This window comes from Labrus mixtus, chromosome 20 (genome assembly GCF_963584025.1).
Source record: "Labrus mixtus chromosome 20, fLabMix1.1, whole genome shotgun sequence".
NCBI lineage: Eukaryota > Metazoa > Chordata > Actinopteri > Labriformes > Labridae > Labrus > Labrus mixtus.
In genome coordinates, this window is record NC_083631.1 from 7,590,482 (window position 1) to 7,615,075 (window position 24,594).

General features: G+C 42.9%; 2 protein-coding genes across 5 annotated transcripts in view; both read right to left on the reverse strand.

Moving 5' to 3' along the window:
• The window catches only part of LOC132954518 (Na(+)/H(+) exchange regulatory cofactor NHE-RF2), a 36,219-nt gene extending 23,696 nt beyond the window's left edge, over window positions 1-12,523 (reverse strand). The window contains exons 1-3 of one of the 2 annotated variants that reach the window (XM_061027086.1): window positions 12,403-12,523; window positions 11,801-12,036; window positions 9,732-10,031 (exon numbers count right to left, since the gene is read on the reverse strand). In XM_061027086.1, the coding sequence (XP_060883069.1) occupies window positions 9,732-10,031; window positions 11,801-12,036; window positions 12,403-12,424 (558 nt within the window). In that variant the 5' untranslated portion in view covers window positions 12,425-12,523. Of the gene's footprint in view, window positions 1-9,731; window positions 10,032-11,800; window positions 12,037-12,254 lie in introns of both variants that reach the window. The other variant, XM_061027087.1, reaches the window with a different exon arrangement.
• A 6,351-nt stretch (window positions 12,524-18,874) lies between these two features.
• On the reverse strand, window positions 18,875-24,256 carry LOC132954519 (somatostatin receptor type 5-like). 3 transcript variants are annotated; one of them, XM_061027089.1, is made up of 4 exons: window positions 23,980-24,256; window positions 21,648-22,378; window positions 21,159-21,569; window positions 18,875-20,077 (listed from the first exon to the last, which is right to left on the reverse strand). In XM_061027089.1, the coding sequence occupies exons 2-4, from the start codon at window positions 22,329-22,331 to the stop codon at window positions 19,991-19,993; spliced, it is 1,182 nt and encodes a 393-aa protein (XP_060883072.1). In that variant the 5' UTR covers window positions 22,332-22,378; window positions 23,980-24,256; the 3' UTR covers window positions 18,875-19,990. The 3 variants fall into 3 exon arrangements, with proteins under 3 accessions (XP_060883072.1, XP_060883074.1, XP_060883073.1); XM_061027091.1 differs by having other exon boundaries at window positions 18,875-20,074; window positions 23,980-24,255; XM_061027090.1 differs by lacking the exon at window positions 23,980-24,256 and adding an exon at window positions 23,492-23,796.
• Between the last annotated feature and the right edge of the window lie 338 nt (window positions 24,257-24,594).

A 24,594-nucleotide genomic window follows, 5' to 3' on the forward strand; every position in this document is an offset into this window, starting at 1 on the left:
ACACACAACCTCCCTTCTCTCACTTGTCAACTTTTACTCTGGCATCTGCAAAATTCCCAGTTGATCCCTAAGGATAGAAAAGCCTCTCTTATCATCTCATCTATTCGACCCCTGGCTGTAATCAAATTTGATCTAAAGTTTCGAATATGTTGATGTGTGAGCCTGAAGGATGTTAGACACAAGGCCCCCCCTGAGTGTGTGTGTGTCTGTGTGTGTGCAAGTACTGCGTGTAATCTGTGTGGGAACGTACGCTGCAGTGAACATGTGAAGGGACTGAACATGGACTTTCAAGAATATTAGCACTTCTATGGATACATCTATGAAGTTGTGCAAACAATATGAGAAGCTCTTTCAATACTTTCAGGGTTTTGTGGATCAGCAGTAATGAGGTGAAGCCTCTTGAGTTTCTTGTATTTACAGTGTTAGTTTCTCATTTTTCTCTCTCTCTCTCTCTCTCCCTCTTTGTTTTCCTCCTGCTGTCCTCTCTCTTTCTCTCGCTCTTGTATTGTTTGATGATGCTGCTGTGTGGGCTGCACATCGATCACTCCTCGGCCTTTATACTGTACAGCAGACCTACGCTCCACTGAGGTTAAGAGAATAGTTGTAGAGAGAGAGAGAGAGAGGGAGGGAGTGAATACTGTATTCTTCCCGAGTATGGATTAGACCTCACCATCTAAATGCAAGTTTTATGATTTCACAAACAGATCTGTGAGATTCAATCCAGATGTTTCAAAGATGGCAGGAGAATGCGGCACTGTTTTTCAATATTCTGACCCAGTAAGTGAAAAGTAGTGCGCTCTATAAATAATGCTGAAGATTTGGGTCAAGCCTTGAAATAACAAACATTTTACAGCTTTTGAATAGAAGGAGGAGTCCAACAAAGACGTGTTACAGCCTCGTGATTACAGCTCGGGCAGTAATAAACTTTATTTCTGTGGCACTTTTCAAAACAAATTAACTGTGCTTTTGCAGAGAGAAATGTCACAGAAAAGCCAAGTTTTTATTTAAGACTTACTGGAAGTTACTGACTGGGAAAGACTTTAAACCGTCACTCTGAATCAACAGACTGCTAGAAAAGTTTTGTTGCAGGACCTGAGGTTGAGTGCTGCGCGTACAAATCGACAAAGAAACTTGCAAAGCGTGCAGGAACACGGAGCGCTTTGAAAAAAAAAAAAAAAACCTGAAACTTTAAATCGGTATTGGTGTCAAGACTGGTTTGGAGACCACATTTTTGGTGGTCTAAGTCTTGTCTCGAAAACGATAACATTCTTTCACTTCATTACTTTCATTAGAAGGAAAACACGCCTTTCTAAAAGAACATTGATATTTACTGTCTTGGTCTTGTCTCGGTCTTGGTCTCTGTTAGTGTGATTACAACACCTGCCTGCAGTATTCAGTATAAAACATAAAGCACCACAGTGAGGTGAAGCATTCTGCCACTCTAGTGAAATATCTGCTGGTGAGCGATGACGTTGGAAGCAAAGGAGGCTCTACTGACTCAGCTAAAAAATAAATGACAAAAATTCAAATTTCAAATGATGAACTTTGAACATGAATGAATTTGCTTATTTAAATCTGTGTGGACTGAATTTTGAGCTAGCTCTTCATAGTTCTGAACATTAAAGGCTTTATATATACGATTTTTTGATCCAGCAGATGTCGCCCTTGAGCACCAGCATGAAACCAAAACAACTCACGCTGCATTGTTGTGTTAGCATGCTAATGCTAGCGATCTTTATTATGCTCGTATCTTCACACTGCATGTAAATTTACCTGAAATGAGCGTGATCTAGAAACACAGTTAAACAGTGAGTACAGTATGTTATTCTTCTTTTCTCTAGTCCCTCAATTAAACAACTTTTATACACGAGGGGAGGAGTCAGCCGGCCGTCCTGGCGATGTAAACAAACTGAAGATAGGACTCGGAAAACTCGTAAAGCATCACAGACAGTGGGACTCGGGTGTTACACCCATTGTAGACAGTCATGACTCACAGAGTTATTTTCAGAGGATATACTTGAAAAATCACATATAAAGCCTTTAAGTTGAGTAGGATCCAGTATTTAAATTATTCTTTGTGTCTACCGATCAATAAAGCTTGATAGAAGGATAAAATGCTCCTTATTATTTTGTATAAAATTCAGCAAACACTGCATCTTAATCCCAGACACAGTGACAAATAGATTCCCCGTAGAGACAGAGACTTGCTTTCGTGTATTTTCAGCGACACAGTCGGGGGTCAACGTCTCTGGGGTAAAAACAACATTAAGATTGTATTATCAGCTCTGCATGGGGAGATATTACATGAAAACACACAGCTGTGCTCCCTCTCTCTCTCGTTCTCTCACACATGGATTTAATTCAATAGACTCAGTTGTTCTTGTCCCTCCTACATTACCCACCTTACTAATTCCTCTCTGTTCCTCAATTCCCCAGACATACGCCCTCGCCTGCACTCCCGACCCCTCCACATCCTACAGGCCAGGGTTTTTTTTACTCCAGGAATGTGGTTTACTCTCTCACTATCACACACACACACACACACACACACAATCGGGACCCCTGCATCTTGATGTAACACAGTTGGTATTCAAAAGGAGGGGGAGGTCCATGAACACCAAATCCAGATGTGAGCTAAAAGAATTACACACTCACAAATGAACGGCCACTTAAACATCAAGTCATCCTAACTCGTATTCGAGTAAAATAGAGGTTAAACATTTTAAATGGTTCCACTTTGCACATCAGAGTTTCAGACTTTGGAAAGATCGGGATGGCAAATCAACAAGAAGAAGAAGTTTGTGTCCTCTTAGAGAATGTCTGGTCTGCAGGTAGAAATCAAACACAGATGATGGAGCAGGCTCAAGTGCTGACGACTCCTGCTCTGTGTGCAGTCACATTAGAGCTGACATGGGGAACATCTTTTTCCTATTATCCTGTTCATAATGAGAAGCCAGCGAACAGGACAAGGATTCTGACCTGCAGCGTAAAGTCGTCTCGTATCGCTATGAAGTAAATGGCTGGAGGTGATCATTGTTTTCATTAGCGGGGGAGACATGATCACAAAGCGAGGAGGGGACATTTAAAGAACAAACAGTTAGTGAGAGCAGTCTGCCCTGACATGACAGTCAGCATCTGAAGAACATCTGCAAAGAGATGGAGGAACAAACTGAGACCAAGCTGAGAAAAAAACAACACAAGTTGTGGCTCTAAGTGTGGAAAAGCCAAAATAAATCTTCATTAGACCCCACATTAGAACATCTATTTCTACAATAGAAATCATGATGATGTCCGCCTGGTATCGGTGTCTACAGCTGCTTAATCGATCAAGAAGTCTACAGGGGATGCATTTTTATACAATCTGTTTTAATTATTCTTGTCCTTAAAGTTTAGGGGTGGGTCACTTTGAGTGATCAGGGGATACTGCTGCTTGTCAAGTGTTTGAATGAGATTTATTCATCAAAAACTTGGACATCTGACTAAAGACGTGGCTTTCTGTCAAGTGTATGGTTCTAACTGGCTGTCCAAGAAGTCTCGGCTCCAGCTTTTCTACTCAGTGAAATTCTAATAAAACTTCATTTATGTTTTTGCACTAAGTAGCAGATAAACTCCACTTGCTGTTCCTGACTTGTTGCCTTATTGTGTGTTAATTATACATGAACTTATTTGCTGGTCACTGCATACAGGAGTCAGGATTGTCCTCGGCTTCCCTCCGGACAGAGGCGCTGCTTGTCAACAGGCAAGGCAGGCAACTGCTTGGGGCCCCAGACCAGTAGGGGGCCCCCTGAGGGCTCTACAAAAAAACTTAAACCAAAGCAGTGGCCAAAAATTGTTCAAATCTTGCAACGACAGCACCCACTCTTGTTGCCCGGCCAAGTGTTGCATGAATTACTGCAGCGAAAACCAAAGGAGAATAATCGGTATATAGGAGAGAGAAAAAGCAAGAGGAGTAAGCATCAGGACACTGGCAGACACGATGAACGCTGGTTGGAGGGCCCCCTAGTTGATTTTAGCGTACAGCGCCAACAGACTCTAGAATCACCACTGCCTCTGGAGAGAAGAGAAGATATAGAGAGGTTCGTCAAAGTGAGCCGGTACCTGACGCTCTCACTCAAGACATTTAGGTGAGCGAGCTCCCTTAGCTTCTTTTACAGCTGTGGTCAAATGTGGTCACTTCTTCTAGCCCCGAAAAACCAACATGGTGGCCAAATGTCAAACCATGAGTGGATGTCATGGTTGGTGCGTCCAGTATTTATTCAGTTTATGATAAAGCATGTCTGATGCATTACTGCAACACGTCTTTTATTTTGTTCATTACCACAAAAGACATCTCTTCTTCCGTTGCCCTCTCTCTCACAGAGTGTTACTATTTGTGTTTATTAAATCCTGACCCCCCCTTGACCTCGAGCCCTGACCCTTAGAAACGGGTTTTCTCTGTCCGAGATCTTCTCACGCAGCTCTCTTTCTCTCCCAGACTAAAAAGATGCAGATGTTTGAGTATTTACAGAAGTTCTCTTTTTGCATAAGGATTTTGTAAAAACTGGTGTGACTCTCTTGTGTACTTTGAGTTTGTGTTGTTTAGTCTCTGTCTTTGTTTAGGCATGAAACAGAGTTTGTGTCCTCTGATTATTGTGCACAAAGATGCACACAGTCCTGCACCCTGAATAAAAAACAACCAATGTTATGATGGTACCTATGTCACACAGATCTGAATTACATTCCTGGCCGTTCAAAGACACACACAAACCTCCACAAACACACACACCCCTCTCTCTCTGTGTTTTAACAGATGTGTGTGTGTACATTCTCTACAAGGAGCAGATGATCTCTAACAGGCCTCTGCACACTCTACACATGTTGGAGTGAAGTTTATTACAACATACAGACTTGTTCACATGTCAACATGTGTGCTAGCAGCTGGGTCGCTCTGACTGAGCCAAAACACGGCATGTTTCATCCTCTACAAGGTCAAACTTGTAATATCAGACAAACAGAGACACTTGACTTGCATGCTCCCTTTTCTCTTTATTTTCCTCTTGCACGTTGCATCAAACCTTTTACTTTCCTTTATTTTTTTCTGCGTGCATCTTTCCAGCACACCAATCCCGATGCTGACTGTAGCTATGGCAACAACTTTCCATTGACTTCCCAGCAAGCCATGATGCTACGGCAGCCAGGTGTGCAGCAGCGGGGGCTGGAAAGAACAACAGGGAAAGGCCATAACATGTTTATGTTTTTGATAGAGCATCAGAGAGAGGGGGAGATTTAGTCTGTGAGAAGTGAGAGGACGGCGAAAGAGACGATGTCCGCCCCCCAAAACATGGCAACCTCCTTTAAAAGAGCCAGACACATGACAGCCTCTGTCTGTCTGATGCACTTGTGTAAAATGTAATCATATCTCTGTATGCTGCTGCATGAGCGTGTTTGCCTTTGAAACAATGTCCAAAGCATGCATTCAGTGAGTACATATATTAGATATTAGAATTAATGTCAAAAGTACGACCAAGAAACACAAGCAATGGAAGTTTAAAGGCGTTTGTTCTTGTACGTTAGGGACTTAGAAAATAAAGTTAGAAAGTGACATCTGACACTGAATCTGCAGCTGTAGTGTTAGTGTGTGTGTGTGTGTGTGTGTGTGTGTGTGTGTGTGTGTGTGTGTGTGTGTGTGTGTGTGTGTGTGTGTGTGTGTGTGTGTGTGTGTGTGTGTGTGTGTGTGTGTGTGTGTGTGTGTGTGTGTGTGTGTGTGTGTGTGTGTAAAACGATACACGTCACAGCGCAGTCATGATGTTCTTGAAGCGTCTCTACCTTTCCCATGAAAACAAAAGAATCAAGTATTGTTTCTGCTAAACGTGTTTGATGTAGTCCGCTGCTACGCACAAACACAGATGGCGGCAACAGAGTTAAATACACGGTATTGTTACGTCAGCGTAAATGTCAGATATCTGTACCTCCATGGCTGTTTATTGTGCCGTCAACATTTTAACACAAATGTCCCTACCCTCATCTCCTAATAATTTCAGAGCAGAGAGAGATGAACTCAGTGACATCATCAGCCGGTCACTCTCTCAATATGGGGATGAAAAACGCCTCTACAGTCTTCAGGTTTTATAAAAGGTTGTTATGAGGTCGTGTGGTTCACTGTCAGTCATTGTCAACAGTAATAGCCTATTAGTGCCTGAACATTGGATTTCTAATAAGCTGACATGACTCAGCTGCACTCCTGTTGTGCTGCAAAGCTTTGAAGAAATGAGCAAACTAGAGATGATATTTTTGCATCATGATTTGAAGTTTTTTTTTTTAGTTTTTTTTTTAAATGCAATCAGATGGAGGGGAATTAGAGGGTATGGACATCCATATGTGCAGAGCTTCAAGAATGTACAAGTAAACACAGGAAAAGAGATCAAAAACCTGTGGGGGGTTAAGGGGAGATGAGTGGTCATAAAACATACAGGCAGTGTCAGGTAACCAGGGGAACACACACAATCACACAAAAATCTTGAGAGGGGAAATTTACTGGCTAAATGTGCAAGTGATAAAAGCTTCAGAAAGGGCTCATGTCTACCCCTGTTTCCTCTTTACATACTTGGAAATGTGTGTGTGTGTGGAGTCGACGGTGTGTGTGTGTGCCTTTAGGGGCTTCCACTGTTAGCAAAAAGCTACATTTGTTTTTTTGTTTTTTTGGCTTATCTTTGTTTACAATTTAGCACATTTCCAGCATTGGAATAATGCTGAATTATCCATTAGCATCCCCTGTTGTTAATGAAACCTGGGAGGTATACAGACGAGTATTACTGGATTACTTTGAAACTGAAAAAAAACTGTGAGGGTTGAATGCACCTGAAGTACCTTCATGAGATGTGTGAAGCAGCCAATGCTGCAGCTTGAAGTGTAGATAACTGTTGATAAGCGTGCCAAAACTACAACTTAAAAGCTGTCCCTTTCACCTCAGGCCCTCTGTATGTCTGAATCTCTCTGCCCGTTCATATTTCCTGCACTAAATACAATCTTCATGCAATCCTCAGCAGAAGGCCAGCGGCTGCAAACATAGCAAAGGGTTCGGCCCATGTGCACATACGCAACCACCATCTCTGACATAATGACACATGGACCAGGAAGGACCGAGAACCATCAGACCCCCCCCCCCCCCCCCCCCCCCCCCACCCCCACTGTTGGACTCCACATACCCTGCAAACTTTTGCTTCCCCCCCTCTAACCTGCCCCCCAAAAGAGGGGGGCCCCATTTCCTGAAACTCCTTCCCACAAATCTTCGAGGGTTGTTATTGGCTGCTCTCAGTCTCGGGTTCCCTCATCCCGTCTGCTCTCCTCTCTCTCTCTTTCTCGTTCTTTCTCTCCTGCCTCTTCTTGTGAATAAAATGAGGAAATGTGCTGCCCTCAGCGAAACATCTCACAACAAACTGAGTCAACTTAAACAGCTGTCCAAGTCACACAAACACCACGACGGAAAAAAAGCTCTGATTGTTAACGCGGTGATTAATGGTTTGGTTACTGGTCAGTCTGTTTTTTTTTCCCTCTGCTTTTGTTGAAGCAATATTACACAGCAGTGATTGCCAAAAGCTTCTTGCCAGGCTACACACGAGACACGGTATGCTGTTTCAGCGTGCAGCGTCATTAGTGTGTGGTGGAGCAGCTTTCTTTCTGATGGGACGAGAAACAGAGACGTCCACCAGACTAACAAGGGCTCGTTTGAAAGACAGAGACGGTAGTTTATGGTCAGTCAATGCAAATCAAGTTGTATAAAATCAACGTTCCAACAGCAGCTCGTTCAATGACCTCCAATTTTCCAGCTTTTTTTCCCCCCAAAACACTGCTGATGCTCATCCTGCCAAACCTTCTCTCCAGCCTTTCATTAGAGCCATTAACGTCCGGGAGAAAGAGAGAAACGAGAGACCTTTCAGCATTTCACGAGTCTTAGCCGAGGCCAACCCCGACCCCAGCGCGCACTGTGATTCCTTCCCCACAGGTCACAAAAAGCCAAAGCCAAACAAAGACACACGTTTAAGATTTAACTGATTGGCCCTGTCACTGCGCGGGGAGAAACAGAGCCTGAGTGGCTGCTCACATTTTGGCAGGGCTGAGCTAAGTGAAAACACATGTTGTGTAAATGCAGAAAGCAGAAGTTTGAGTGGCCCCCGTCCTCCTTGCTGATAGGGACCATGTGAAACCAAAGCCAATCAGATTTCTGTGTTCCAGGGGACAGAGTGGACGGAAACACATCCTGTTTTCCGTGTCAGCATGGAATAATCAAACAGTACATGAAAAAAAAAAAAAAAAAAAAAATGTATCAGATGACTATTCCGCTTTATGTAACTCTGTCGATAATAAACACAGAAAGCTGAGCTTTAAATAGCCTGAAAGAATAAAAAGAAAACATCTCTACTATTCAGAATCTCTAACAGAAAGGCATTCAGAAAATCTCCCTCCAGCTCTTCTTCATTTTTTAGGATTTCCTTGGATTTCCGATTCTGCAGAGTCACTGCGTCGTCCTCTAGCAGATTCCCGACTTCTGACCTTTTGACCCCTCTCCCTCCCTTTGACCTCTAACACAACTTCTTGAACACTTCCAGATACCCCCCCCCCCCCCGCCCCCTCTTCGACACACACGTATAGACACATATACATACATGCATGCATGGAAGGCTGCACAACAGGATGGAAACTTGCATGACATCTTCTCATCTCGTCTGAAACTGGCAGAGCGACATGAAAACAAGTCTGGGTTGAAAGCAGGTCTGAGCCGAGGAGAATCTGTTAAGAGCGTCGACTCATCGCCCGCAGTCTGTCTGCTATGCTTTCAGTATTTTAACTCTGCAGTTTAGGAGTTTGCTGAATTCTAAGAATGCTGAAATATATAATTAGCCTTTATGTAATGAGGAATCATATGGTAATGAGAGGACGCAAATATTAGAATGACTGAAAATGCCAAAAAAAACAGGTTTAAAAGCCTTGTTTTCGTTTTTCAGAGTTTAACACAAGTTTAAAGAATATAAATATGAAACAAATATGTCTTTTTTTTAAGGTTAGGTTTTTGTACTGGTGGAAACAACATTTAGCACTTTATTTTGTAAACTGAACAAGCACAGTACTTTATTAAACCTTCATATTGAGCCATGGTTAGCTGCTTCCTCTCTTCCCTGTCTCTTTGCACTTCTGTGTTTAGCGTCATATTTACCGTGCAGACATGAGACTGAGTGTTACGTCATCTTTCCGTGCAGGAAGACAAATGCGTGTCAATTCAAAAGGTTCATCTATACCTCCAAGTCATTTTGCTGGTTTCAGTGTTTCCAGTGTAAATATTTACTGATGAACTTTTTCTTTGTTTGGTTTCAGTCAGAATGTTTTTTACAGCTTGTTGGGTTGACACAACAAGACAGTTTCAATATTTCACCTGAGGCCGCTATATAAGACTCATTACCAGCCTCTTTTAGACCACATTTTTGACCAGTTATTCTAAACAACTCTTCTATCCTGATGGAAATGTCTGTCAGCGTCAGCGATCATGATACTTCAGCTTGGAGTTTCAGGAGGCTTGGTGCTACAGAGTCAAAAACTTAATGAGATATTTTGAGCGACCTCTGTCAGGTCTCCGTTTAGATCCTCGCACTCCCATTTTGAACCAAAGGAAGACGAGATGTAATGCTGCATATAGCTGCGTGAAGATAATGAACCTGCTGGTTGCAGTGTAGATCTCTCTGTAGTGGGGTCCAGCTTACCTTCTTGGCAGCCTTGGACGGGGACCTCCTGGTGGGCTTCTGCACCTGGTTGCTCGCTACGACCGGCTGCTTGGACACCGAGCCGTTCTCCCGCTTCTTGCTCGGGGTGGAGGGGACAGAGGAGGAGGGGGGGTGGGAGGGGGAGGCTTGGGGCGAGGAGGAGGTGGAAGGAGGCCCGACCCCGAGGACGGCCATCTCCTCCGTGGCCGTGAGGCGGAGGCTGCGCAGGCTCTCGTGGGTCTCGTTGTCGACCACCAGCAGCCTGGTCTCATTCTCCAAAGCTTTGATCCTCTGAACCACCTGAGAGACGAGACGAGAGGTCATTTGAAAAAAGCATGAAAACAGTCCAGAATATTTGCTGCAGAGAACGAGTCCGGACCACTTCTGTTAAAGAATCACCTTGTTCTGTTTCTCTGTTGAAGCCTCCATTCAGTGCAGAACATTTTGAACACATTCACACTTTGCTTACAGGTGAATGTGGAGTGCTGTCAGAGTCATGACAGAAATATGAAAATACCAAAAGATCCTGCCGTGTTCATTAAACAATATCGATACGTATTTGTATCCCACTCCAACACAAACACTCTTCCACCTGCTCTCATGTTTTCAGTACGCTGATCTTGGAAACAAATGTGTGCTATGGATTAACCTCTTTCCTACCAACTGTCTTATAAAATAGATGTAGTTTTTAACTTCCAGCACTTTCTTACACAGTTGATCCTTCAAATAATGGACTTTGCATCATCTTGAAAACGCATGGTATCTGAAAAGTATTTACAAATTTGCAAACCGTTGTGTCCAGGTTGAAGCTGAAGTCATAGTTTAAACAAAAATTTAAAAAAAATCTTGTTCCAGCCTCTTATCTTATCTTGGTTCATCTGTTGGACAAAGCAGGAAATAATGAGCTTGAGGAAGCTGTGGTGGCATCTTGCACTCTTTTGAATCAGTGAGGGAAATTAGAAAATCATTTTGACATGGTTTCGATTGATTAATGGACACAAAACCATATTGTAGAGATGTCTCTCAGTAGACTGGGCAGAGGAGAGGTTTAAAGGGGGTCTCTAAGAATGAAATCCTGGTTTCTGGTCTAATCTTCCCACCGGCTGTGAGCATCATTGTTTCCATCATCATGATTGTAGAGTTATGACTGAGAGTTTACTGTATGGCAGACCCCTCCAGTAAAGGCAGTTTAGACAACCTCACAACTTTTCATTGGAAAACCTTGGAGATCAATCCATCAATCTTTATTTGTACAGCGCCAATTCATAACAAGTTTTATCTCGAGACACTTTACACAAAGCAGGTAAAAGACAACCTCACTCATTGTTAGAGATGTGGAGAAACAACTCTCTGACACACGGTGCCCTTCCCCTACTCCTTTGTGTGAAGTAAGATAAAAAGCATCAAGGCAGCAGAGTCGTTCTGAGTGCACCGAACACAAAGTTCAACTGGTTTGTTGTTGTCTTTGTTGCATCAAGGTCACAGAGCAACTGTCTGTGTGTTTGGGGAAAAAGATTATCGGAGCCTGCTGTCCCCATCTGACCACCAGCAGGGGCCCCTGAGTGAAACACACGCTGCTGATTCAAAGTCTCCACATGAAAACAGAGGTGGAGAAAGCGATGTAGCTGAAGACATTTAAATGTCCTGAAACTCAGACTTCACCAGTGACGTCATAATGTTGTCTTTCAGTAATGCACCCCTGGAACAATATGCAGCCTGACAGCATGCTCTTAGCACCTTTAAAATAAAGGTTGGCTACTGTGCAGGTTAGTCACAAGGAAAGACATTATGTGATGGAATTGCAAACATGGAAAGATTGTTTTCATGTGGGCAAACTATCAGCTTGGGAGAGAAGCTGAATGGAAAGTTTCACAGTGAGAGCTTGCATCAGGAGGAGGGAGGCGTGGGGGCTTTTTTTTTTTGGCCTGATTGTTACAGTAACTGTCCCATGCAACTAAGTGTCAGTGTGCATGCTCCAAACACTGCGACCTGTTGCTACAAAGCCCTGCTCAGGCCATCAAAAATCCGTCTAGTAACAGAAAGTAAAGGAAGAAATATGTTGAACTTACCTGGTGGTGCGTCTCTTTCTCCACGTTCACCCCATTCACTGCCACCACACGGTCCCCAGCGCGCAGCCCCGACGCTTCTGCAGGAGAGCCGGGCTCCACTTTGCGGATGAACTGTCCGCTCTTCCCTTTCTCCCCATGTAAGTGAAACCCAAAGCCACCCTCCGCTTTAGCTATGATACAAAGCCGGGGTTTCCGCTCGCTGGCCATTTCCTCCCGTTGTGAAGTTGTAAATCCTCCTGCAGAGTCCAGTTAATGTTTGATGATTAAAAAAATGCAAAATATGAGCGTATAGAGGGGCTAGACTTCCACGGAGCAAAAACACATCAGCCCGATACGCACGCTTTCCCCCATATTAGAATAACACACACACAACAACAACAAAAAAAAAACTCCAAAATGCACTGTGAAAGGGAGAAACACCACGGAGAGAAATAGATGCAACAAGGCAGCAAACTTTGAGAAAACGATGCGAGCAGTCCTCCAGATCGTGTGTCAGGCTGGAGCGCACTGCGAACGACTCCAAAAGTGATCCTCCGCTGCGCGCAGACTTCAGAGCCAGAAACGGCAGCCGTGTTATGCCGAGCAGATCACCTGGAGCTCACCTCTGCGTCGACAATTATCCATAACGTCCGATCGCAGAACGTGCGTGCAGTTGAACTGGAGTTTGCGCAGGGGTTAGCGGCTTGTGCGCAACAGCACCACCTCCCACCAGCCCCTCACTACCTGTTTGTTTCTGTGAGGAGGCTGAAATATTCCAAGGACAGTCAGAGGGTCCAAAGTGATAAAATACTGCCCCCTGGTGGCAGAGGATTGTTTATTGCCATGGCCTGTGTGATCAATGTGAAGAAGCAAGTCATTTTAAAATATGGCAACTTTGAGGTCTTCTTGTGTTACGTTTGTATGAGTCATGATCACATGAACAACTTTGTGATATGCATCGGTATTTTTATTGATTTATTTAATTAAAGCATAATAAAAGACAACAGCTTGATACAGACACATGCACGATACCACATCGCGGGTTGTGTGTACACTAAATTAGAAGATCATGGAAGTTTAAGTTTTATTGGAATAAAATAGAATATAAAAGCAGATGAACAGAGGAGCATACTATAAATAATAAGAATATTTATAGTCACACCTTTCACTGTTAATTCAACGGGGTGTTGTAATTCTATACTGTGACCACCAGAGGGCGGTGAACACTCATGATTCTAAAAATACACGCTAACAATGTTTCACTCTTTCATGAAAACGGACACATTGCCATTGAAACCGAGCCACTGACTAAATTAAAATAATATCACAAAGACACAAGTCTAAGATTATAATATCCTACAGATGTTACACATGTAGCTCTGTCACTTTAAAGCACATATATCTTAGTAAATAGGTAAGAAGTAAGTAAGTAAATTTTATTTATATAGCATCTTTTAAGAAAAGAGGTCACAAAAGTGCTTCACAATAAAGAATTGAAGATATTATGAACAGACAGTCACATAAAATCAAATACGGACAGATCAAACAGAGGCATGTCTGAACAGATGGGTCTTTAGCTGCTTTTTAAAAGTGTCCACAGAGGTCGAGGCTCTCAGTTCAGAGGGAAGACCGGTCCAACATGTAGGTGCCACAACCTCAAAGGCCCAGTCTCCTTTTGTTTTCAGCCTCGTGCGAGGAACAACCAGCAGACTCTGGTCAGGGGATCTCAGGGACCTGCTGGTGTTATATGGTCTCAGAAGCACAGTGACATAAGCCGGAGCTTGACCTAGGTTAACAATACCTCTATTATGGCATCTGTGCAACCTCAGTTATTCCCACTGAGTAAATTAGAGCTTTATCTGTAAAGTCTTAAGAATGATGACGATTGGATGAAAAATGAAATGTTTGACGCCATGATGCTGACATGGGCAGCTCTAACAGCTTATAGGCTGATGAACAGTGCAGATTTAATGCTCATTGTTCAATAATTGCTTGCTTAGTTATTACATTTCTGTTCTGTTTACCGTGATGATTGATGATGATTTAAATGCATTGTAAATATTTGTAAAATTAGAGCTCATATCTCTCCTGCATGGAACAACAGACGCTCACAGTCTATTAGCAGGCCACAGTGGCTGGGCTCCTTAAAGACTGAGTTAATGGCCACATGTGCAGATATCATTTAATATCAATGCATACTTATTGAATCAGTGGCAAAAATTTGCCTCCACATCCGATGAGCTTGTAGAGCTGTGTTGTCATTGCTTATATTGAGGATGGGTTGTGTTTTTGCTGACCTTTTATGGGCCCCAGAGAGCTTTCCCCTTTTTCCTCCCTTATGGACGGCCTTGTCTATTAGCATATTTCTATCCTACAAATCTTCCTAGTCAGACTGACATTGGGCCAGAGCTTGGCTCAGAGCATCATTTCCTGAATCAGCTCCTATAGGGAACACACAAACTCGAGAACATCAGCATGGAGTTAGAACACACTTTCTATATTTATCTGACTAGTACGCTCTGTGGCTGATTGTCTCATCTTGATAATGTTTCACATTTTATGCATCCATTTTTAAAGAGAAAGTACAGGAAGTGTCAGCTTTTACATGAAGGCACAACATAATGACAGCATCAGGTCCCCCCCTGTTACATCTCGGAGGTTATGAATTGCTGTTAGCATCTCGTAAAACAACAACAACGCTGCAAAATAAAGCTGTCAGCTGCTGGTTTTACTCAGTCGGTAGAGCGGGCGCCCCCTTGGACTCAGGCTTCAGTCCTCGTCTTACCGGTTGCAGGATTGATTCCTGGTCCTGACGCTGTTTGATGCATTTCACCCTCCACTCTCTTCCCTCATATTTCCTCTCTCTCTTCAGCCGTTCACGCAAATATATAATCTAACACAACCTTCATCCTGCACCATATGTGAGGAAGTGCACGTACATGTATTTGTAGGGAACTGCAATCAATTTTCTGACTTGTCAGAAACTTTCAAAACCTAGCTTTCATTGTCTGATTGAAAGCTAGAAGTCACCTTCCTCTGATTTAAAGCTATACAAGCTGCTTTACCTCGTGATGTTTGAAGGGCGATCAGTAATCAGGGCGGAAGTTACAGATCAGTTATAAGACACAAACACACAAACACAAAAGCCTGCTGAAAGTTCAGTAAGAGCAAAGCATCACATTAATCATGTTTGACTTTGCTTACGTTGAAAGAGCGCTCAGGTTCCTGTTGCATTCTTCATGTCATTCAGGAGAGACTTCATGAGAGTCAATAATATATTTTTTTTACAAGATTAGAAAAGAATAAGAAATGATTAGACTCCATCATAACGTCTTTATGTCTCATCCATTTCATATAAATGTGTACTCGTATAAAGAGGTATCATTACATCCCTACTGAATGGAGTATAATGTAAGGGTTGTCCTTGACTTGAAGTTACACTGAGCTTAAATCTCCTCTCGGTCTGCTGACATAAACGTGCACCGTCCTCCTCTCATACTGAGTTAACACGTTGTCCTGCTGTCCTCCCATCAAAATTTGCTGCTTCTCCTTAAACTGATGCCCCGTGTGAGTTCAGTGATTGACAGCTCGTACATTTGAGAGGAGTCAAGTGTCGCCTACAATTGTAAAGCAAAAACAGATGAGGAGATGTGATGACCTTTTTCTGTTAAAGATAATGGATGGCTTTATGTGTCATCTGCCAACATCTTACTCCCACACACACACAAACACATGTTCACACACACAAACACACACGCACATTGTGAGGCTTGTTTAAAGCACCAGCGAAGCATTTTTCTGTGTTTATATTAAAGACGACAGCGGCTGCCATCAGGACAGAATCCATGGGGATAGGTCCAAGTTTAGTCTGTCACAGCTTCACCTAAAATACTGCATGTGCTGAAACACAGCAGACAAAGTGTTACACAAAATGACACATTACATAACAAATGCAAAAACTGAAATCGTTCAGCCAGAAGAATTGGCTTTCTCCATGGAGATAAACAGCTTATAAAACATACATTTGGACCAAGACAAGAGTTTTAGGTCTTCATTCTTCCCCAAAAAGTCCCTGAAATTGAAGGAGACCTGTCTGTATTATTTGTGCAGCTTTTGGTAAAAGCATGGAAATGGCCATGAGCTTTAGCAGCTTTAATTGCTGCTGACACTGATCCACGCCATGCTGCTCCTCGCCTACCTCTGAAGTGTAGTTGCTCAGCAAACTATTAAACGTGCGTAGGTGAAAAAGTAACCTGTGTGGAGAGAATGACACTTTGTCTGCACAAAGCTCAAGCATCGATCATGTGGACAGATGCTGAGTGAACAAACATAATTATGAGAATTTGTAGTCATCAAACCATCATCGATGGTGAGCGACGGTCCAACATATTCAGGTTTTTGTGACACTTTTATTCAGGCTGCAATCTCAGATCCCATCAGCTTTCATCTGATGGAAATGTCAGAATAGCCTGCAGTGAGGGGTAGATGACGTCCAGCTAAGAGCTTGTTTTCTGCATTGTTTACTGTCCACTTTGAAGCCTCAGATGGGACTGTGTTTTCAGATCAACAGAGAAGTGAAATTAGCCCTTCAGATATGTCTGCAACGTAAAAACGATCATATTTGTTTGTTCATTACTCCTCCAAGAGGAATGTCTGTTCATCTGCCTCTGAGTCTCACTTTGACTGTAAATAATAAGTTACACAGAGGCTTGCAAAGCTCAGTGATACATGCTGGTCAACGAACACTTTGACACCTCCCATACTTACATCCATCATTTACTCATTCTTATAGAATCTCTTCATAGAGATTATTCATTTCATTGTTAAGCTTGAAATGTCAACTGAGACTTTCTCTTCTTTTATCCATATTGTCCTTCCTCTGCTTTTTTTCTTGACGCATAAAACACTTTGGACCCTCTGTCATGTTTGGATCGTTATCCTGGTTTCAGTTTGTTGTGATACACTTACGCACATCATGCATCCTCTTTGTGTTTGGCTTTATTATAAATAATTGAAATTAGCAGAGAGATCCTGCCTCCCCCCTTGCAGAGGGAGGAAAAGACGCTGTGGGTGGGAGAAGGGCACGGCACTCGGCTCTAATTAATCACACTGGGAGTTTTTTTCAGCTGCCACAACTGTTGTTGGAGCATCTCTTTCACCTCCACGACAATCACAGCCTGCATTCCTATCTTCACTGTAACCTCTAGGGCCGAGGTTTATTTTTTTAGAGTGAGGTAAAATACTCTCCTCCTCCTCCTCCTCTCATTGACTTCTCATGATCAACAAACATATCGTGTGTGTTTGAACAGCCAGGTGTGGTGTGATTCCTGCTGACCGATTAAATCATGAACACATTTAAAAAGCTCATAAATTCATACAACACTGTATCCAAAGATGTCTGTGTAGGTTTTCAGTCATCCAGGTCATGGTATATTCAAAGCTAGAATTCTAGAACTGAAGAAGCCTTTCGGAGGAGAGGTGAAACGTCCTCATGTTCTCCAACCAGTTGTCCAGCTGCCTTTGGATGAAGCTTGAGTTTTCGAGGTGATCTTCCAGGGCTTGTGTGTTTCTGCACTCAGTAGACGGAGATCACATGAAAAGTGGGCAAGAAAAGCTACTTAAGCACTGTCGCTAAGAAGCTTGAGATTAAATAGTTTGAGGCGTTTTTATTGACAAGAACTTGATAGTTTGAAATTCTCAGTTGGAATAGACCATTGTGGAATAATGTGAGATAAAATATGCACACTTTTTTTTTAAATTCTAAAACTAAAGTAGAAAACCTGTCTGAAACATTCACATCCATGTGCAGAACATGAGACTCTCTGCAGTTTGTCCTTGTTACAACAGGCTAACGAGCTAACAGGCTAACAAGCTAACAGGAAACACATTCATGCCCAGATATTTTAACACCTGGTTGATTTAAAGGTTTAAAAAACAGCTTTTTCAAAAGAAGCCAAAAAAGAAATAGTAAACAGTAGGAATAATGTGAGAATATAAGGGTATGTGTGCATAACTGAGCCAATTCTCTGAAACAACCCGAGATTTAAACCAGTGGATTGTCTTATAACGTTTAATAATTGAGTAGATGGGACGGAGGCAGCGTGACCATAAACACAGAGCTCACCAGGAGCTGCAGAAGGCCCGCAGTGTGTTTCTACCTTCACACCCGCATAGAGACAGACTGTCAGTAAACAGACTCGCGATGAGGGTTCAAGACAATCAAAGAGGGGCCTGCTTAGGTACAGTATACACAGATATGGAGGATTACCTTCCTAAACACTTTAATTTCCACTCTGTGTTTGGATAATTAAAAAAATAAAAATGAACGAGCTTCTAAATCGATAATCAGGTCAAAATAAACAACAAAGAATCCCACTGCAATTAACAATTTAAAGGCAGGGTTAATTATTTAAAAAAACTAGCATGATTTTAAAAGTAGCCTTCCCTCAGTGCTCCGTCTGCACCCACCCCCTCCCCTCTGTGCTCCCTCAAAAGCCACGCCCCCTCACTTACGTGCACGAGCGCCGTTAGTCCAGAAGCGGACCTCAGCTCATGCTTTGAGTGTGGGCTCGTGCATGCATGGGGTAGAGAGCGAGCAGGGAGAAAGGGAGGCGTGTGATTGGTTCTTCAGATTGGTACCTCGTGGCAGACATTGGTGGAAGTTTTTAAAGGCTTACAACTGCTACAGATGACGGATTTTCTTTGTTCCTTTTTCAGAGCACCTGAGTTATTAATTTCTGTCAGGACCTAAAGACAATTTCAACCACAATCTTTAAAAGTGGATCTGGAGGAAATTACCAACCCTGCCTTTAAAAGGAAAAAGCTCTCAGGGAAAAACGGCCTCCCTTCATTTTGTTGACATCAGCTTTTAAGAGTTTTATTTTCTGTGTCAAACCATTTTTTAAGCCGCCACGGATCCCTTTAGAAATGGGATTCATTGAAAACCTGGAAATAAATCTGTGTTTAATAAATCTAAACACAGACCTTCCATTGGAGTTTTAAATTCTGGTGACTTTAAATGTCAGACTGTTATTTCATGGGAAAGCTGCTCACATAACGGCAGGCTGACTTTATACTCATGAATGCAGACAAACATGCAAAACAGACATGATCGTTTATTAATAATCAAGATGTCTTCCTTTACAGAGTGACTAAGTTAACATTGGTTTCAAACGTATGAGGAAACCAAGAATCCATTTCTAAAATGACCCAATATTTTAAAATTCACAGTGTTTCTATCAAAAACAAGAAAGAAAAGAGAATCCCCTTGTCTCCTGGTCGAGGTTTCCTCGGGTCCATCTCACAGGGTGGTTTCATTGTTAAAAAGCTCAGACTCACCAGGAACGTGTTCACATGGTCATGACTCATTTAACTACAAAGATTCAAACAGTGTTGTCCAGCAACTTCCAAAATAATGTCAGCATCTTAAGTCGAAGTTCATAGTTCATCAGATTCCTCAGTAGACAGTTTGTTTCTGAGGTTCAGAGGATGAGTTTGACCACGGCGTGTGTCCACTGCAGGAGAAGTCGTTTCAGAACAAAGAGGAGAAATTAAAAATCCACAGGAGGAAGATCCTCGACTGCACGGGCCTTTTTTTTTTTTCAAACCGTATAAAAAGCTTTTAAAAGATGACGCACCAAAGGAAATATAAGAGCCATGACCAGCAACAATATTCAAACCATCTCACAATGAACCACCAGGTCACACTATCTATCACAATGCAAATAAAATACTGCATATTCTAAAGGAGGGAAAAGAACAACAGAAGAGAGGAACCACAGCACAGATAGAGCAGATCAAATGAGAACGGCATTGAGCAGGGGGAAGTCACCTGTTCAAAAAAAGCCTCAAAATGCACTTTTCTAACAGCAACTTCTTCCATACCTGAAAGTTATTTTTAAGGCTTTACTGCAGAACAGATATATTTAAAAACTAACTAAGCGCTGGTCAATAACCAACACTGTATTTAGTGTTGGCTTCAGTTTGATACAGCAGCGCCTCACATCACAAAGAAATAAAGTTCAAGCAAGAATCTCAAGTTGAATGATGGACGCTTCATGTTGTCTTATCTCCAATTTCCTCTTTAAGTCCTCCGAGCAAAGTCCCGAGACACAGAGAGCGTCAGTGTTCAAGACGGATACATTTCCAATCAGTCAACGGATCACGGGTTAACGGTGCTTGGTTGTAGTTTGTGGTGCGTCAGGATGAGCATCATAGGCATGTCTGGCTGTTGACGACTGTTTTTGAAGTTAAAGGCTCGCTGTCGAAGTCTCCAATGACTTCAAGCTGGACCTGCTGCTGAAACGAGACACAACGATTAGAGGTGACATAAAAGCAGAATGATGAACAGATCAGGAGAGCAGAGGACTTTTTGGTTGATGTTAAAGGATTGTGATTAACTCAGTGTAGAGCAACCGGGAAGGTTAACGCTCGCTTCAGTCCTGTCAAAAATATTAGTGTATAAATCAGGGAGGTTCCTCACTTTAACGGACGTTTAAATTCACACTACCAGACTGCTCTAAAGGTAAGATAAATACTCAGAAAACAGTCAAAATTGAGGACAATTGATTCAAATTGTCGCCTGATAAACGATCATTTGGGTTCGCTGAGGGCCAAGCGGTTATGTCACGCCCGATGTATGGAGGCGGTAGTCCCTCCAAGAGGGCGATCCAGGGTTCAAAACCTTCCTGCAGTTTCTACTCTATCCACTTGCCTATTTAATTGAAGGCGAAAGCCAAAAGATGAATAAAAACAAACACTCGGGCGAGAAGGACGATCTCTGTGCACGTTATTAAACGGCTGGATTATGTTTTCTGTTCATCAGTTCTTTTCCTCTCTTTTGTAGATATGGTTGTTCTGTTGAAGTGCATATGTGAACAGCCAGGTCAGGAGAATTTCAGGAGCAATCCTTTTGAAATGATCTAGATATTTTCAGGAGTGCATGTGTGAAAACAGCTTTGGTGGTTTGGTTCAGCTAGAGGTTTCTGACGGTTTTTCTTGCCACTGTTGCCAGATGTTGCTAGGTTGCTTGCTCATGGTATAGGTATTTATATGGTATATATGTTTTACGGGCTGGGCACACTTTGAAAGACCTCCGTCAGCCCGATTCCAAACCCGTCAACAAGATACTGAAACTATCTGTTGTTGATGGCTTGTTTATGTGTTCACTTTGCTTCCAGTCTGGAATCAGTTCAACATTGGGAACTTAAATGTGTTGTTTCTGGTTTTCTAACTGTCCTCAGCAGGAAAGTCCTCGACCACTTCTGTTAGAATCAAGTCAGATAAAAAGACCTGCTTGCAGAAATAAACCCTTCAATTCATCCGAGCTCAAACTGTGAAGTGGATGTAAATGTCTTCGATCATCTTTTTTGCAAAATACCTGAGCGCTCTGCTGTTTTCCATTCTGCGCGTGATTCCCCGCTGTGTAAATGGGAATGTGGTTTTCCTGCGGTGCCTTCCTCCTGCCTCCCTTCTTCTCCGTCGTGCAGACACTGTTGGGCTTGTGGACGCAGATCACCTTCTGGAAGCTCTGCTTGAAGTTGTCGGACAGGAAGCCGTAGAGGACGGGGTTGGCACAGGAGTTGACATATGTGAGGATGACCAGGATGAAGTAGATGGCGGTGGTGGCTTTGGTCTCGGGGATGATGTGGATCAGGTTGACCGTGTTGGTGGTGTAGAAGGGAAACCAACAAAGTACGAACACGACCACGATGATCACCACCATGCGCGTCACCTTACGCTCTGACTTACGGCGCTTAGTCAGGCCCGCTCGCACACCTGCAGACCTCACCTGAAAGAAGAGGTTTCATAAGATTAGAAAGAAGACTGAGTTACACAAAGACAGATGTAATTTGATCCGCCTCCTTACCTTGATGACAATGAGCAGGTAGCAGAGGCAGATGATGACCAGAGGACCGTAGAAGCCCAGGATGGATGTGTAGAGGATGAAGACGACGGCCCACAGCTCTTGCGGATCAGGCCAGGTGATGTTACAGGTGTTCAGCTCTTGCTGTACATTTGAGTAAATCGTGACCGGCAGAACCACCAAGAAGGACACGACCCAAACCATGCAGTTTAAAACCTTTGCCACCTGAGGTTTCCGCCATTTAGAACTGCGGATCGGATGAACCACGGCCATGTAACGATCGATGCTCATCACTATCAGGCAAAAGGTGGAAGCAAACTGGCTCATGGTGTCGGCAGTCATGCACACCTTGCAGAAAAAATCCCCAAATGGCCAGTTAGAGAGCACACTGTTGGTGCCCAAGAAGGGAATCCCCAGGATGTAGAGTTCATCCGCCAGGGCTAAATTAAGGATGTACATGTTGGTCACTGTCTTCATTTTGGCATAGCGGACCACCACGTAGATGGCCAGAGTGTTTCCCAGGAGACCCACGATGAAGACGACGGCGTAGGCGACAGCGGTGACCACATCAAAGGGCATCGGAGTAGCCATCTCTGATGTATTCCTGGAGGTGGGGTAGCTGTGGAACGGCTGGGAGGGAGAGACGCCGTCGCTCTCAGAAATCATCGTCCAATTGAAGCCATCCATGATGACGGAAGGGAGAGCCGGAGTCCGTTCAGATTACAAGGAAACAGCTGGGAACAGAAAAAAAGATGCATACACATTTAGAGTTTTTTTTCCATTAAATGCTCGCAAATAAAGAAAACCACAATGTCCATAGGGCTCTATGAGAATTCTACCTAACGCTCTCACAGCTGGGCTCTGTCAGGGCAATGTACCCATATTTACCCAGAAAGAGGAAACTTTCCACTCAATTGTGTGGGCAAGTGGCCAACATGCTCTGACTTCTCATGCGTTCATGAAGTACATGTCCTTTGTTTTTATTGCACTACCTATTAAAAGTCTGCACTAACGTGTTTTTAGGAAAAAAAAGGTTTGGTCACTACCTTGCACCCTTATCCTTTAAATTAGTGTCAGGCCTGTTTGATATCCCACCAACACCAATGCAAAGGTGCAATAACTAAAGTTCTTTGCAGAATTTTAGCCATTTAGAAAGTTGGCTTCCTACCAACTGAACCCATATGATGTTGAAAATCTCGCAACAACACAACACGTCAGCAGTCGGCACAGGCTGCCTCGTGCATCTCGGACATTTCCCCACAACCGATTAACCTTTCCAAACATTTTCTGGATGAGAATTTTAAGGAGACGTGAACAAAGACACATAATAGTTACACTACAGGCGTTTATTGACGTTATACAGCGAGACACAACAGCCAGTTGAGCTCAAGTTTCACAAATATTCAATTACCATGTCTTCAGCTAAAACTCAGGTGCACCTGTTGCTCTCATATCTTATTGATGTTTCTGTATTTCATTAATTTGTCACCTAAATGCAAAATGTACAGTCAGCGTTCCCCTCATCTGCCTGCCAAAGTGTTTGGAGTATGTTGCCCATTTTTTCCAAACATTTTCTACAGGTTATTAACACTGTAAATGACTGTTTTATCAATTAATAAGAGTCATTTTTAATAAAAATATTCATGCCGTAAACGCCCTGGATTAACATAAATGTATCATGACTGTCTTCACTCAACTAAACCAAAGCCTGATTCCTGTTTTGTTGTGGTCTTAATGTTTTCAGAGTATCCCCAACAGAAGCATGAATGTTTAGTCCAAATTCAACTCAAGGCCACCCTCACCTGCCGGCTTGCGGGTTGACCTAAGATAATAAATAATCAACTAACCTTCATCTGTCAGACGTTTGGACCCGAGGCTGTGAAACCGTGTTGCACAAATAAATGGTGGGACGTGAGAATCAGTGAACCGAGCTGCAGAAAAAACACGGGAGTGACGCTCATCCCGCAGCATCGTGTTGAGAAAACAAACACATGCAGCCCCTGCCCCCTTCAGCCTCACAGGTGCTGGATAGCTTATATATGGTTTTTTTTTTTTTTTTAAATTAAAGAGCTATATCCCACAGATATTCGAGCTACGTGACTGCCTCTTTACATTTACCAAATACAAGCGGGAAACGTATCCAAACTTACGACACGTTTAAGTCCTTTAATTGGAAATACGTTCTTTTTTAAAAAAAAAATCACAAAATAAAAACCATAAAGTATTCGCCGATAGCTGACATATTTCACAAAAAAAGAGTTTAAATCCATCCACTTCATAAACCCTCTGTATTGTTGTTAATGCAGTGATATTCAGGAGATGAGGTTCAACCTACCTGTGCGCTCCTGTGCGCTCTATCCTCTCCAAAGTCCGCTGGCGTGTTGCGCGTCTCTCATGCGCTTTTGGAAACGTGCGCTCCGAATCAGCGCTCCCGCTTAAACTTATCATCTTGAGGCATTTTCCAGCTGTCTGACACAGATTCCCACAGTCAGAGGCGCCAGAAACTCTTTTTCCTCGGATGCCGTCACTGGTGAGGACTGTAGACATGCGTTCCTTGCAGCAGGAGAGAAATGCACTCACATGTCTCATTATGTTGTGCCTCGATGCACCGCGTATATTTAAGTGGAAAATGTCACCCGGCCCGCAGATGCATGCCCCACCCACTAACACCTCACAGCACCAGGCTGTTGGTGAAAAAACATTTTAAACCTGAGTGATCTTTTGTTCTCCTCTGCAGCCTAATCTTTAATATACACTCATAACCTTCTTTGTTTTGCAGGGGCGTGTGCTGATTGACCAGCCTAAGTGCCACCCTAAGACTCTATACTATGATTAGCTATTTGCCTCGCAGAGATAGGACTAAGGCTAAAATTACCAATGGATTGTGTTGAGCTGGCAGTAGTTTCTTTAACATTTCCATGTTGCATGTTACTACTTAAATATACTTTGC